Source organism: Acromyrmex echinatior, chromosome 14 (assembly GCF_024713525.1).
Source record: "Acromyrmex echinatior isolate Ae372 chromosome 14, ASM2471352v2, whole genome shotgun sequence".
In the NCBI taxonomy this organism is placed as follows: Eukaryota; Metazoa; Arthropoda; class Insecta; order Hymenoptera; family Formicidae; genus Acromyrmex; species Acromyrmex echinatior.
The window spans coordinates 4632944-4649967 of record NC_141865.1 but is presented as its reverse complement, the minus strand read 5'-3'; the positions used below and the strand labels follow the sequence as shown (position 1 = coordinate 4649967).

The 17024-nt window shown below is 34.0% G+C and overlaps 1 protein-coding gene across 8 annotated transcripts in view; it reads right to left on the bottom strand.

Moving 5' to 3' along the window:
• Positions 1-17024, bottom strand: part of LOC105144698 (organic cation transporter 1) — an 87996-nt gene that overhangs the window by 8126 nt on the left and 62846 nt on the right. For 4 of the 8 annotated variants that reach the window (XM_087413629.1, XM_011053751.2, XM_087413628.1 and 1 more), the window contains 2 exons: positions 11067-12783; positions 9742-10110 (listed from right to left, as the gene is read on the bottom strand). In XM_087413629.1, coding sequence (XP_087269755.1) covers positions 9742-10110; positions 11067-11192 — 495 coding nt within the window. In that variant the 5' untranslated portion in view covers positions 11193-12783. Of the gene's footprint in view, positions 1-9741; positions 10130-11066; positions 12784-13802; positions 14042-17024 lie in introns of those variants that run through there. The other 4 variants (XM_011053752.2, XM_011053754.2, XM_087413631.1 and 1 more) reach the window with 4 other exon arrangements.

Here is a 17024-nt window from a genome sequence, read left to right as displayed (position 1 = left end):
GATATTAGTAGCGAATCGGAGTCGGAGTGCGTGCTCATACACGTGTGAAACACACGCGTTACTCGGCCGATCGTCATTTGTTCGTCGGTCCAGCATCGGTACTCACGCACGCGGGAACACGCGCGACAAAGAATGGAATCGGTGGAGGGAAGTTGTGGAAGAAGGAGGGATGCCGCTGGACCACTAGCGGCACGATAGAGGGGGCGTTTCATCTCGTTGCGTTTACGCAGGAGACTACCGACGTAAACGCGCTCGTGTTTATCACGAGTGGGGGGGCACGTACGTGTGCGATCTTTTAGTATGGAAATCGCATAAGCTTGTAGCTCATACACGACGAAACGCACGTATGCGTGTGCGTCCGAAGGACGTTAAGGTGTATCGGTGAGCTTCCCACAGTGAGAGGTGTCCATCACCCTCGTTTGACAGGAGGAACATAATCCCCACTCCCGCCCTTTAAAGTCCAGTCTCTCTCTCTCTAACTCTTTCATTCTTCTCTGTTACAATCTCGCGTGGCAAATCAGACATGAACGACTCAGGCTCGGTTCCACAAAAAAATAATGTAAAAATATGTAATACATACAGTATGTAAAAATAAAAATATGTAACAACATGTAAAAATACATACTGTATTGAAACATATGCTAATGATAATTACTCATTTCAAATATTTCAAAATTCATAAATCTATCATAAGTTCATAATACAGCATTAAATTTATTCAAAATATATTCTGAAGCTTAGTAAGTTTAATACTTTAATCAAGATATTAAATTCGATTTGCTTATTATATAAAGTAATTTCTTCGATCAATTTTATAAAAAAATATTCTACAAAGTAGTTTTTAAATAATAGTTCTTAAACAATGATAAAAAATATTCTTTAAAAAGAAATAAATTTTTACTTTGAGTGCATAATGTTTTTTTAAAATTTGTAATAAGTATATTTTAAGATTATTATCAACAAAATATTCTTTAACAAAGAAAAGAGTATTTTGTTGATAATCTTAAAATATATTATACTTATTACAAATTTTAAAAAAACATTATGTATTCAAAGCAAGAATTTATTTTTTTTTATAGAATATTTTTATATTTTAAAGAATATTATTTAAAAACTATTACTTAAAAGAAAGAAAGTAAATTAAGTAATCACTGTTCTTCAATCGAATAATATCCTTCTGTCTGTAAGATTAATTTTAATCGCGATTTAACTTGCTCATCTTTTTTTCTAATCAAAAAAGATTAAATTGAACTTAATTAAAGTTAAATTAAAGTTAATCTTACATTGATGAAATCAAATCCTTAATGTATTTTCTATTCATCCTATGTAGATGCAAATGGTGACAGTGAATGAATATTTATATAATTGGATTTATAATAATACTATAATTAAAGAATTAAAATTCGAATTATAATTAGAATTATATGCGCACACATATATTTTAAAAATTCTCTCTAAAATATTATAAAATGCTTACGATTTTTAGTCTATTTTGCAAAAATGGGCCTTATCGGTATCCATATTCGCGCGACATTGCAAAATAGTGTTGGGCAATGAAAAAATTTTGCATCTTCTTTTAGAGATCTTTCTCCTAAGTATAATAAAAACGCGATTTCATCTATGTCAAGACTTTTGAGAAATACATCTTTAAAGACATTGACTTCTCATACTTGGAACTGTATGAGTTTAAGAATTTGCATTAATTCAAAGATGATTAATTCCATTAGTAGCAAGCAATGTCAGGGAGTGCTGTTCCGAGTTAATAAGCGTGTTCGAAATCTCAATCGAGTACCTATTAGCCTCGACAAATAAAATCTACCGGTGGGTGTTAATAGTTTTGACACGAAGTTTGATTTAAGCAAATTGCCACTCACGGACTTTCGAGGTCTGCGCGAAACGCGCAAAAGATAAATTGCGCGGAAAGACAGGAGAGTGTGCCCGCTGATGATGATGTTGTCGAGTTATTGTCAAGGGCAGTGCACGCGCCCATAAGGACGTTAATAACACGTATGTTTTGTCACCCTGACACACTTCGAAATCAATATTAATATGACCGCAGTACTGTTCATTACTGCGATTGTTTGCACTGCTTGTTACATCGATTCGACATCGAAATTAATTAAATTCCATCACATTACGATAGCAACGTTCCGTTACTTCAAAAATATTTTTTGTCGTTTTTGTAAATAACAAAATCAAGTTTTATTTTTGGTAATAATAAAAAAGAATAAAAAGGAAGGAGTAAAAAAAAATAACAAAGAGAATCTTCTATAAAGAATATTTAGAATTAAGTTAAGATAGTTTGATAATCAAAGTTTGAAGAAGAAATTAGATATAAACTGATGATATTTCGAATTATGTCACTTTTGATGAATTGCTCCGTATTTCTTTTTTTTAATAATTTATTATAATTTTATAGGATATCAAGCAGATATTTTTATCATAATTTCTAAGAATATATTTTTTTCCGATATTAATTAATCAGTCAATTATTTTCTGTGTTAAATTAAAAATAATTCTTTTCCTTCTCTGAAAAATTATATTTTTCTAGTTTTTATTTTTGAAATAAGGGAATGACAATACTAATGAAACAAGGCATTGAAGGAAATGTTAGGTGAGGAAGAAATTCAACGAAACGATACTAAAACTTTACATTAGTCGTAAAACTTCCCCAGAATTAATGGTTAATCAGGTTCAATGTTAATTGAACAATTTGTAACTTAATAATCTATTTTTTTGAATTAACATCGAAAATTGACACTTAAAAATTTCTGTTCGCCATACGATATTCATTTAGGACTGTGCCAGTTTTATCTATTCGCTTGGGTACGCGTATTTACACGCTCCGGATTTACGCAGACACATGACGCAAAGAGCCATCGAGGCAAATCCTGTCCTTCCGTTTTCCGTTCTTAATCGCTATCACTTTCTACCATGTGGAGCCGTACGCTAACGCGCTTCAGTCACCCCTTTTATCATTTATACATCGCTCGTTTCGTCACAAAAAATGTCAGGCTGCGCCTGTCACAATGCGAATTAAAACATACTGCTGATACGCATGTATAGATTTTACCACAAATCGACTAGTCAAGCAAATTCATTGCGCAAGATATTTTTAATTAAATTGCTATCATTTAAGTTATTCTCACTATTGATTTAAGATAGATGCTTTACGACCTTCATGTCCTCCAGACAATTAATACAAAAAAAAGACTCGGAGTTTTTATTTAGTTTGATTTGAATATCAATCTAAAGTCAACGATTTTCAAGCATTCTCGCGTTCATACATATTCATATATTCATTAAGCTGTTCGTTGATCCGCGTGATGTTCAGAATAATGATATCCCAAGGAGCCTACGAACAAGGAATCGATGGAACAAGCAAGAAGTAATCACTTTACTTCTATATATTTATTCTGTGTAGCCCCGCATATTGCAATAACAAGTCAACTAAAGCCGTTTTCCAAGAATTATAAGAGAATGCAATTTATGGAATGTTTGCAAAAGTTTATGGAATTATCGTTAGATGCTATTAAAATTTATTGTCAAATTTTTTAATTATACATTATTATAATGTTACTTTGAATTATACTAATTATATCCCTTGGCGCTATCAAAAATATAATAACTAACAGATGCTAATTAAATTCAATACTATTATAACAGGCTGTCTTAAACCATTGAAACTATTTATGACGTACAACCTTTTAAAAACAACACATTTGACATTAGTAAATACGTCTAATCCTTATGGCTTTCACACTTGCCTTCTAATTATAAATAACAAACAATGGCGAATACATTATGAGACTCCAGAATAAAAAATTAAATTCATGAGCTAAGTAATAGATTTGATGCAGGAAGTTATATAAATTGTAGCTTAATAATAATATATGTAACTAAAAAATTTTACAATGAATTTTAATATTAATAAATCCACGAACTTTTGTAAATATTTAATAGTTATAAAACTTATTTTGTATATTAACAATAATTTTAATTTCCACAACTTTCTCGCCTGAATGGTTTCGTTAAGTAATAATTTAATTGCAATCATATGAGTGTTGTACATTATTCGATACATATATCGGACTTCAGATATAGATTATGTATTTTAAATATACGAAAACGGAATATAAATTATCTTTGCCTGCGAGAGAGTCTTAGATTCGGCAGAAAGTAGAGGATGTACAATGTATTCATCTTCAGCACAGCTGTTTGTCACATGTCAATACGGAAAAGACAATGACCTGTTCCATGGTCTCGCTCAACGTGATCATTAAAGCGAAGCTCCTAAATCAAGCGATAAATCATCGGATCGGTCGGAAGTAAAGTGAAGTATGAACATGACTGCCCACGCTCTTTGTCACTCGTGTCTCTTCCTCGTCAACGTACGTTCGCGAAAAAAAAAAACACTTCTCTAGGTCGACTAAGCGTTCCAAAAGAATAATTTCATTGTTTCGTAATAAAAACATCTAGTATTAATTAAGCAAGTTATGTAATATTTACATAACTTGCTTAATAAAATATTTCAATATAAATTAATACTTGAGAACTAAAATGCACAAAAGTATCATTGTAGATGTATTGTGTCATTTCAGCTATGAAATTGAAAATTACGTTACAGAAATGTTTCGGAGACACGTTAAGAGACACGATCGATCGATAAACAAAGTTTATGTAAGAACGCGAGAGATGCGGAAATGAGCACCTTATGCGAAGACGTGAAGAGAAAGAGGGACAGGCAAGAAAAAGAGAAACGGAAGTTGGTCGCGTTGAATCCGGCAGCAACTAAGTACGTAGGAATATATACCCTCTGCATGAAGAGAGCTGGCAGTTTGTGCGAGGCGTTTGATGTGACATATCACATGACCGGATGCGGGGGTAGGTAAATTGGTCGGCAATTGCTGACGCCACCAGAGTTGCAACCTATCGGCCAGTCACTCGGTCGCTCATCAACCTTGTTCACCTGTTGACGATTCTTATTGCTGGAATTCTCGCCTATCTCGACCGAAATCTTAGAAATCGTCCGCGTCAACGTAAAACGCGCTACGTCACCTTCCGCAATTTCAGGGAACGCATGATGAATCGTTCATTGTGATGTTGATGAATCGACCTATCATCGCAGTCACAGATCTCTGTCCAAGATTATATAAATTTTTAACGCTGTCTGAGTGTAATTAATTTATACGATTATTCGTTATGCAATAATTTCGAAAAAAAAAAATCAGAGGCACATTAATTCCAGTAATAATTTAATTTGCTAACTCAATAATGGTGTAGCGAAACGTGACATGCATACAAATCAACGAGATTTATTTCCCACGTTTATCGCATTAAATTAAATCCCCGTGGAAAAGGGAGCTAAATTCGACTGTTGTATTTCACGTCAATTAAATAAATTTTGCGGATGATTAATTGAAAGAATGGAAATGTAATGGCTGTAATTCATGTAGCCGTAGATTGCACTAAATAAAAACGTGCAAATATGGAGGAGGGCGGATAGAACGAACAAATATATTGTACAATGAACGTAAACGCGATACCGTGTGAAGCACTGATAAGTCTAATATCGCGCTATCAGATATTTTGAGAAATGTGCGAGTAATATGTCATAATTTTGATTTATCAGATGTAACCGTTATAAACGAATCGTAGAAAATATTCATAACTAGATATGCTAAATAAATATTCGCTCGATCCACAATTTTGGCATATAAGCGTACTTTTTTCTGTTAAGAAACGAATCGCTTTTCGAGATTTCGATGGTATTTACGTTATCGCAGAGCTAAGAAAAAAATTTATGGTAGCTGTGATTACACGATATTGTAATTATCTTTTTTACTGCTATTAATAACTGTTAATAATAATAATTATATGTACAGTTATATCAAAATAATTATCTTTATAATTATATTATTACCATAAAAATGATAGCAATTATAATAATTTTGTAGTAATTTTCAGTACCAACTACATATAATTTTTTATAGAACTATACACACACATATATAGTAATTATTATTACTAACATTATAGCAGTAATAATCATGATTATAGTATGTTGTAATCACGAATATCGAAAATTTGGTTTTTAGTGCAAATTGTTACACACAACATACAATCTGCGAGATTATTTTATAGTTTTTTATGATTTATCGCGTATGTCAATTAATTGTCACGATGTCTGCTATGAGATTACGGTCCACTCAGCGCAGCAAAGTCAGTGGAATCGAATAGAAGAATAAATGAAGAAAAAACACGCTTAGATCTTCGACCCCATGCATCACGATTCCTATTACGCCAGCAGCTCACCGCGTTGTCTAATTGTGGCAATTTAATAATGTCTTAATGAACACTTACGACTGCTGCCATGTGATCGCGGGTTTACCCGCCGGCCCAGTTGTTTTCTTCAGTATTCAAATACCGAAGGAAAATTGTCTCTACTTCTTTCGGAAATGTGATACGCAGTTTGTTTACACGCGAACACATGAACAAATATAGCCTTTTTGAGAAGCTTTGCAATAAAAGTATAAAATCGTAAGCAGAATGTCAACAGTAATATTAGAAGTAAAAAATAAGCCAGCTTCATTTATATTTAATACCTCTATATATGGAAAATAATTTTTTAATTCGAGTTAAAGAAAAGTTCAGAAAAGTTTACATTATCAAAAATTATTTCGTATTACATGAATTACATCGGAAACTTAATCTCTATAAAATTAGCCATGCAAGTAACTTGTCAATCAAGCAGAAATCATATTAATAAAAATCATATTTTAAACATATTTTAAACTTTTTTTTTATAATGTTGTTTAAAGCATATATGAAGCGTTTAAAAAAATGTAAAAAAATGTTCTATTCTAACAATGTTCTATTCTTGTAAAAGATAATGTTTTTTTAAACCTTCTGCCTGTGTATAACCTTTGGAAACCATTCGATGACTTTTCATTTACGTTTTTATCAGCTTAGGGTGTTTGCACTTCTACATGTGGACAAAAGGTTAAAAAAAAAACTTATCTTTTGCTAACTCTGTTGTTAAGCATATTTGTGCCAATTTGTTGAAATGTGTGTGCGCGTTAATTTACGATAACTGGGTAGTTTTGTCATATATCTACATGCTCCAACTTGTACGTGCATACTTGACAAATTTACTTAAACATGTGTGCTCGGTCTAATAAGAATTCACGAATGATAAAAAAAATTGGAGAAGTAATAGGTAACAGGTAGAAGATCTAATCATCTAATTGTAAGATAGATAGATATTTGAAAATGTTAATTTCACCCCTTCTTGAGTTCATATACTGAGAAAAAAAATTATTAACTTGATTAAATGTGTTTAGTTCGTAGTGATTATTTAGTTCAAGTATTATATTTATATATTTAAGTTAAATATACGTGAATCAATAAAACCTTATAATTTTAAACATGTTATTTGTTTGAATTAACAATTTATTTGCTTGGCAGTCCGTAACTGCTGCGTTTAATTGAATGAACTAATATTTTTTTGAAACAACAATTTTTTTCCTCAGTATATTATTAAGAAAATTATTCTGTCTACTTATTCTTTTTTAATAACTTCAGTGATTAAATTACTTCCTTTTAATTTCCTCCATTTCTTTTATCTTTAGTAAAACAATTAATTTTTAAACAATAAATTCTTTCTCTCTATCTCTCTCATTATTTTTTTCTCGCATTTACTTGTATATTTTAGAACAATTCTACTCACTTCAAACTTAATTTTTTTTTATCTCACATTTTTATATTCTTTCGCTTTGGCACTTTGGACCATTTTGTAACCTTACGCACCTTTCTTTTTATTTATTTTAATTATGTATTTATTTTTATCAAAGCGTTTGATGGGACTTTCCTAAAGCACTCAATGGTAATTTCCCTCTTCTCTCTCTCTCTCTCTCTCTCTCTCTCTCTCTCTCTCTCTCTTTCCCTTTCTTTCTTTCTTTCTTGGTACGTTGCAAGAAAATCCCATTTATTTCCTTCAAAGTTCTTTTTATTGTAAAGTTATCAATGATAATTTGAGTACTTCACAATAGCGAAATTGTATCACGATCTGATAAACGCAGGAACTTTGTGTCTCAACATTTGGCCACTTTGTTCTACGATATCGTGCTTAATCGAAACTAATCGCACGTAATCCGCGCTGCACGATTTAATCCGTTCGCGCCAATCATCCTCGTCATCGCCGGCAAATACTTCACGGAAAGCGAAATCGTCCATACGAGAAAATTACAAAGACACGTAACTTCATTCCACGAACGGGACTGCAGAAGACTCGTAATGTATCGCTGGACAAACATCCGAGACACTACGAAGCCAAAGGCCAAGGCAATGTGGGTGAAATCCGATGCTATGCGAGGAAGAAATTTGCTGACGACGATTAACGCGTGGGAATATTAAATAAATCGTCAAAGCTTGTTATTGAAGAATAAGGAAACAGATATACATTTATATTCAGATAACTCTTACCTTTTTGGCATTTTTATAATGAATCCGTAACTAACAGCCACATCATCTATCCTATGAAACATATTATTTCATTTAATTAAAAAATACAAAACAATAATTGAACCAAACCAAATCGACAGTATTTCTTTATGATTGGTCCGTTAAATTTTCTATATGTTCGACATCTTTTCTGATAAAAACATGAATTTTTATTTCACTAATAAAATAGTACAGTTGCTGACTTTATAGTCATCCATTTGTAAGTAAAAATGTTTTTTTCTTCTTTCGCGAATTCACGAACATACACTGTAAAAAATAAAACGTTAATTTTAACTTAAAGACGTTTAGTAGATTATCAGTTTGAGACATACAAAAATGTTAAAATTAACACAAGAATGTTAATTTTAACATTTTTGACGAATCTCATTACATGTCTCAGAAAATCCACTATACGTCTTCAAATTAAAATTAACATTTTATTTTTTACAATGCAATAACTATAATTTTGAAAAACAGATAATATGAGAGATCTGTATCAATGATTAATAAATTTGTTAGTACAGATTTATTTATTATGAATTTAATTTTATTATTTATTAGATATAAATAAATATAATTGCAGATGAAATATATAATTTTAATTTTACGAACGTCCCCTTCCTTTCTGTAATATAATTGTCTGACAATAGGATGGTTATATTTTATTTTGTAGATGTTTTATGATTAGAAAAATACGTACATTAAGTGGTTACTCGACCCATAAAGTCGAAATAACACTATCTAAATTCACATTCTTTTACGTTATATTACATTGCGTAATATATAGAGACATTATGTGATTAAATACGCAAAATATCGAAAAAAAAAAACATAAAGTGCAAAGAAACCTTCAATCGCCTTTTTTTAATGGAGACATTTTATTTTAAAAATTAATAATTTTGTATATAATAATTAATTTCTAAAATAAACTATTTCAATTAAAAAATGACTTGATATACAAAAATCCAAGTTCTGTTTTCCATTGAAAAACAAGTGATTTTACAACAAACAATAATAATTATTACATTTGTCGTAAAATAATCACTTATTTTTTAATGGAAATAATGACAAATAGAACTTGGATTTCTCTACATCAAAGTCGCCCAAACAATCCACTAGATCATTCGCAATCAGTGCGAAACCTGAGTACCTCAAGTATCTTTATACACGACGATCGTTTCGGCATGCCGGCGAACGGCACGAGGTCTTTTTCGGTGAAAGAGAGAAAGTCAAGTTTACCTCTGTCACGAGGGTGCTGTCGTAGTCCCTGGTGTCGTAGTTCCATCCGTATCGGCATTTGACGACCGGCCAGTCGGAGTTACTGATCGGTGGCGATGGCAATCGGGTTGACGGTAAGTCAAACGACGGAGATGTGATCAGTGACGGGCTATCAGTGGTGTTGGACAGATTGGCGCCTTCGAGCCACAAATCTATTATCTCCGTGTAGTTCACGTCATACATATGACACTTGGAATAAACCCTCCTGCCATCGGACTTGACCGTGTAGGGTAATGAGAGTGCCTTCCTCTCCTCTAACGACATCAGATTCGTCATGTTTTCCAGTTCCGGTATCCTGCACCAGTGCTCTGGCGAGGCGCTCACGAACACCTATCTCGAAATCGCGAGTCTTAATTAAGATTAATTATTCGGACCTGCGCGTCATTTTTGCATCTGCCCTTTACCGCTTGTAGTTATTGCTAATTTAACTTTAAATTCGATTTTTATTACTACAAGTTCGGCTTTTTAATAGACTGTGTAAGAATCAACATATTTAATTTTTTCCATGTTTTGTAAATTTTAATGTTGAATGGACACATTTTTTAAATTCATTATTTTGATTCATTATTTAAATTCATCATTTCTCTACGCTCAAACAACAGCAGGAAACTCATCAGATAAATTTTATTTATCTGCGAGAATACTGTTATACATAATTTAATTAATACTGCATGTATTAATGTTTATTATTGTGTGTGTGTGTGTGTGTGTGTGTGTGTGTGTGTGTAATCAATATATTTTAATTTATCAAAAGTATCCATATATTTACGTTATTTATTATAAATATGCGGTATTTTTTAAAGATAAAAATATCTTTAAAATTTGTATAAATTAAGAACAAAATTTATTTCGCGTCGTAAATTTTTTTACAAAATGTTACTATTGTTCTTGATGTTTTCTAAAAATAAATTTAAAAAAGAAAGCGGGTCAGAAAGGATAAAAATAACAAATAAATAGTTGTAAAAGGTTGCAATACTCCTTTCTGGTCGCTTTCTTTTTTAAATTTGTTTTGTAAAAAAGAAACCGCGCGCGATATATATTTTTAAATTATACTTTCTAAAACTTTTAAAGTGAATCTCACTTTACTCTGAAGAATGAAATTTTACTCTTAAAGATTGAAAATCGAGCCCCTCTTTTTCAAGAATTGCTCAACTTTCGTTCTTCAGGTGAGATTTCTTTCCTGTAAAGAATTTAGAGAGTACTCAAGGCACTGCAACCTTTAATCTCAATAATAATCTCCAAAACTGAGGGCACATTTCTGAAGCGACATCAGACAACATGCTTACTTGTGAGAACGCCAAGAAGGCGGCTGGCAGGGTGGCGGGTATGCATAGCAAGTAGTACATGATGTTCTGGTATCGGCCCTTCTCTCCCACGTGTAGCAGCACCTCATCAAAGTCGATCGAGCTCATCTTTCCGGCGATACCACGACTCTGCCGTATCTCAACAGTTTGACCACGACAGTGTGAACGATCACCACGGCGACGGCGGCGACGACGACGACGATCGTGCACGATGCGACGGTGGTGTGGTACACCTTCGAATTACACGGCATGACCGCCGTCGCTCATCCTCGAAGGCAGCCACGCCGAATTACAAACGCACGTTTCTCGCCTCCTTCGTCCGAGATCACGCGCCGAGGAATCCTCCTCCTTGGTACTGTCTACCTTCCCTCGTCTCCACCACCCCCCGCCTCCTCCTCCTCCACCTCCTCCTTTTTCTCCTCGTCCTCCTCGTCTGTCCCCTCGTCTTCCTGTCGTCCCACTGCCTTCCTCCGAAGTATCCCCGAGCCTGTTGAATCGGACTGTTTCGAGAACGATTTCCACGATTCAGACGCGTGCTACAACTCTTCAGGTACACTGAGCTCAAGGTACCACCAAGATCACTATTACTATTGAACTTAACGAGTCGCGGTTGATCGGGTCCGAGATGTCGATCTGCATCTGGCTGCAATAACCACGTTGCACTTCATGTCTCATGTCGCACAAATTTCGTTAAGTTTGACTCAACACCGCAACGAAGCTCATCTTCGAGAACTTCAAGTCGAAAGCGTCAAGTCGATCGTGATCAGTTTGGTCCTCAACTGCGAGGACTCGACGAAAGGAAGGAAATTGATAAGAAGGAGAGCGATAGCCGCTCAACTATCAAGTGGTCTGATCCCAGTCGATCCTTTTCACTTGCGGTGAACCCCCTCACTCGCGCTCTCAACCGTTGTCTCGAGAGGATTGAGTTAGTCTCTTGCTTTTCAACAACCCTCCTGCGAAAATCGCTTTGCGACTGTTCACCACGTCTTCTCGCGGTAATAAGGGGATTATCTTGAACGATCACCCCGAGTAGTCTCAAGTGTCATCGAAAGCGCACCCGCGGTTTAAAGTCCTGTAATCGATCACGCAAATAACTTCTGGAGATCCGATTCACTTGATCGCGGCGCTCGTTGCGGCGCTCATTCACTCCTGACTGTTTACGGAAGTGTCCGATTGACTCGCCGTTTTTCTCCCTCTCTCTCCTTCTTTCTCTCTCTCTTTGTTAACGTGCATGCACGTTTATTAACGAACGCGCGCGTACTCCTGCACTCGCCGCAGCTCGCCGCAATTGAACACTTCTCGACACCGCTCGCGGCTCACTCGCGACAACGCAGCGGCTCCTCGTTTCGCGGTTCGAGGGACCGTCCCTTCATTCTCGTTCACGCACCGCGTCCGCCCACCACGTCACGATCGCGATCACGAGCGCGTAGATCCCGCGTGGATCCAGCCGCTGCGGACAGCAGCAGCGTTAACGTCGTCGTCCTCGCGATAGAGCGGCTCATACGCCGCGGGCATCGCGGCTACGACGATCAGCCATTGCCGGAGAAGATCTCTCTTCTGACTCTACCGAACATCATCTTCGTCGGAGTCTCTCCACCTCCTCTCTCGGCTGATCGAGAGCCGCCGCCGTCGCCGCAGTCTCCGAACGCTCGTCCGCCTCGCCGCTTCTCCGTCCTTCTCTCTTTCTCTCTTCCTTTTTCTGCAAACGAAATTCCCTTCGTAGTATGCTATTGTCTATCGCAAGTACTCCGCTGCTCGTTAGCTTCCGTGTGCAACGCGCGAGATCACGAGCGATCTCAGACATAGCGCTGATGGATTTAATATAAGGATCGCGTCTTCCCCAGAAAATATGTTATGTTCCAGAAAATTGATATTGCTTAAATAAATAAATGTTATAAATATCGAACGACAGTGAGATTATTTCTTGGAGACCAGAATTTCCTTTCTATTTTCCTTCTAGAAGATAATAAAATCTTTCATTGATAAGCTTGTATAGGTTTCGAAGATATTCACGATTTGCCTTTTCTCTGCTCGGCTAATGATTCTTATTATTTAAAACTTTTGGAGTAAATTTTACTCCGAGGAGTAAAATCACACTCTTAAAAATTGAAAATTGAATCACTCTTTTTAAAGGCTGGCTCAATTTCCACTCTTTAGAGTGAGACTTCATTTCTAAGAATTTCAAGAGCATTAGGTTATCGTAAAAAAGTTTATCATTTTCATTTACTTCAAACTTTGTTATTGAACGACACAATTGACTGCAGTAATATAGAGAAGTCATTATATCATATCTCTATAAATATTTCTTCATATCTCTATAAAAACTTCATGATGCCACGTTCCCTAAGTTTTTATCGGCAAAATATGGTTGAGCTTATTTTATTCACGTCGTTCACGCTAAATTTTTTATCACGAAGAAAATATTTTAAAGGACAATAATAATCAGAGGGAACGAAATCTCCAAAGAATAAGAAGAATAAGATAAAAAAATCCTATCAAACGCCAGCAATTTCGAACTGCCAAAGAAACGTCGAAGTCTCTTCAATTTCGGTAAATTGTGTCCTTCACGAAATAAAAAGAAACGAAAAGAACTTTTGGGACAACCTAATACAACGCTGGAATTTCGTAGAATTTATTCATGATATTAATGCTTGTTAATCACGCCTTCTATTCTCTATTCTAATTGTTCTTTTTCTACTACTAATCAAATATTCTTACTTTTGTCAGCGTTTTAAATTCATGTAATCACTTCCTCAAAGTTTCAATCTTCATGTATGCACAGATGCAGGGTGTCTTGAAATTCACGAATCAAAATATCAATATAGTAAAAAGGTTCTCGAAAATATTAAATTAAAAAATATTTTTCGTTCCGAACAGTACTTTTTGAGAGATAAATATGCAAAACTGGTCAATTACAGATTATAGTTAAACGGCGACCTGTCCATGAGTTGCTACACACAATGACTAACTATCGATGCATGACTATGAGTTATACATTGATAGTTAATGATCGCACGTGGCGACCCACATCATTGGTGGCAAAAACGCCTTCCAACAAAGATAGGTGCGTATCTCCTATTATGTTCGCAACATGTTGTGCTATTGTACTATTTTCAGCATTGAGATATGCGAATGCAAATCTCGCTTGCTCGACGCGAGAATAATTGCGCATTCTTATTTTCTCTTCAAATCCTTCTTCCCTAGAAAAGTGTTTTTTGTCTTTTTCGCAAACTCCTCTTTGAAAAAAATAAAAAACATTATTATTACTATTATTATTATTATTGTTATTATTATCATTATTACTATTAAATAGAAATCGAAGTCCGAGTCGAAAATTAATCATCGAAATGAATTTAAAAAACTGCAATATGGAATGTCGAATAATATCTACAAAGATATACGTCGTTTCTTTATAATCATTAATTAAAATTAATTGAGATTTGATTAAATCTCTGTTTAATTAACTCGAATTAAAATGGTTGTGGAAATGATTTAGCAGGAATTATTTTAATACGCATGCAAATATATTCCTCTGGAAGGTGAAATGTCAAACATATTGAGTACACATGACGATAACCAGAATAAGGAAGCGCTTATTGCAACTAATTCTGCAAAAAGCAGCTTCTATCGAGCGAGAATAACAAGTAATGTTTGAAATTTACGTCATCTGATGTAGGCTACGATAAATAGAGGAGTAAGTATAAATGTATTTCCTTGTTTGTTTCCAGTACGTTTATAAATTATGATCATCCGGTGCGATTGCGACGAATTGTCTGTTATACGATTTTCTATTTTCTCACACAAAAATTTTCATAAGCGCGACATTATATTATTTGTGTACTTAAAATGATTGCCCAGCTAATAATGATATAAAAAAGTTGTGTATGTCACGATTTAGCATTGTACTTCGCACCTTATAATCTCTATTGTATCTATTCTTTTCAATATTAAAATATAAGATAATATATATACAACTAAAAAATTTCCGACAATGCAAGATATAGAATATTTTCACTAAAAATGCAAATATTTTAATAGTTCTCGATGTAATTATACAAAATAATACAAGATGTCCTAAAACTGATAATAAATATTTTAAAGACAGATTCTTTGTAACATTTTAAGATGAAAAGTCTAATACAAAAGTGTTGAAGCTAAAATAGTTTTCAAATGGAAAGAATTTAAAAATTACGAATGACAGAAGGGCTAGAATTTTGTGAGGTCAGCGATGGCAAGATGATTAGTGTAAAAGTGCTTCCTCGAATACCATTTTCTATATGAATACTTGAATATACCTATAATAAGCTTTCTTTTGTCTAAGAATTCTTTTGACTTACAATTAGAGACAGTAGATATTTAAGGCAGCGAAACATAACAAAATGAATAAAATGACCGCACATGCAGTGTTATGGCTAGATAAGGCCGTTAATGGCATGCCCCCACGTGCTTGCTGATAAATTAATATCGTCACGAAATCGTCGATAATCGAGCTTGCAGCACATGCCTGTCTTCTTCTCAAAGAAGTCTTTTCTTAACAAACGATGATAAGAACTCGCACAGACTTAAAATCTTGCCAAGATTTTATTTACTGTCGCATGGAAACGACCTATCCGATTTTGTTAAAGTGTGGCGTGATCATGCGTAAGCAATGGGGAAGTTTTGATGATACGAAATGTTAATATTTGTTATTTTGTCTGAAGGAATCAACAGTAGTCAAACTGATAATGCATTTTTCCTGTAAAATAATACCTTCGTATTTGTGGAATTTGCGTAGCTGATATTGCTTTGATAATGATACTAAAATGACTGATCAGTTTATATTGTCATTATCATAATATTTACTGTATCACAAATGTTATGTTTTAACGTAAACGATGTTATGTTTTGGAATTAAAATGGCAAATAAATCTCTCCTCTTTAACAATAAAGTATATTTAGTTAGCTTTAAACGAAAAGAAATCTCTTAGAATTTGGATCAAGTCCCTAGTTCTTATGCAAAATTTTTATTTTGATTTTATTTTGATATAATTTTAACAAAATAATTTATTGTCAATACAATAATCAATATTAATAATTCAATAATTTAATCGACAACTTCTATAAACTTTTTAAAATAATATTATAAATATTATTTAAAATAAAATTTATTTTTAAACATATATTTTTAAACATATTAACAACATTTTAAGCACGACTATATATGTGAATACATTAAATATGGTAATAAGAGAAAGCCAAGATCAGTCAAAAATTTTGAATGTCACAAATAATACATTATATATTCTATTATTAATTTTTCTATTATAAATCAATTTATTCCAGATATAATTAAGAAAACTGCTTATTTTGAAAAAGGAGAAAATAAAAAATGACAAAATTAATTAATAATTTCACTGTACTAAAAATGTACTAAATTTTAGAAATTAATTGGATGAATTATTAATTAGATGTAAGTATTTTTTTATTAAGTACATATTTATTTACATAAATAAATAATTAGTTAGTATCATTGAAAAAACATGTATATATAAGATTTAGTAACTTTTTTTCTCAATGTATCTACGCTCCTATTCAAATTTTAATTGGCCGTCGATTTCTCTAATCTGCAATTGTAAGATTTACAGGGCTACATACGACACTTTTCTATTTAGAAAAGGCCTAGCAATCAGCCTGCCACTGACGTCAGGTAACCCTAGACCTCGGGACACATGCGGCTCACCAGCGTACAGTCATGCCTCTCTCATTGTTCGTTACAATTACGAGTGACGTCACGGGTGCAAACAATGTCATTCCGCTTCGCACGCCTTCGTATTCTGCCCATCCTTCTCTTTCTTCCCTGAGCGCGATCTCCCGCTTGTTCTCCCCGCCGTTTCTATCATCTACGCGTTCGCGGTGCACGCGAATCCGCGCGCCTACGCGACTCTTCTTAGATTCGTGTCA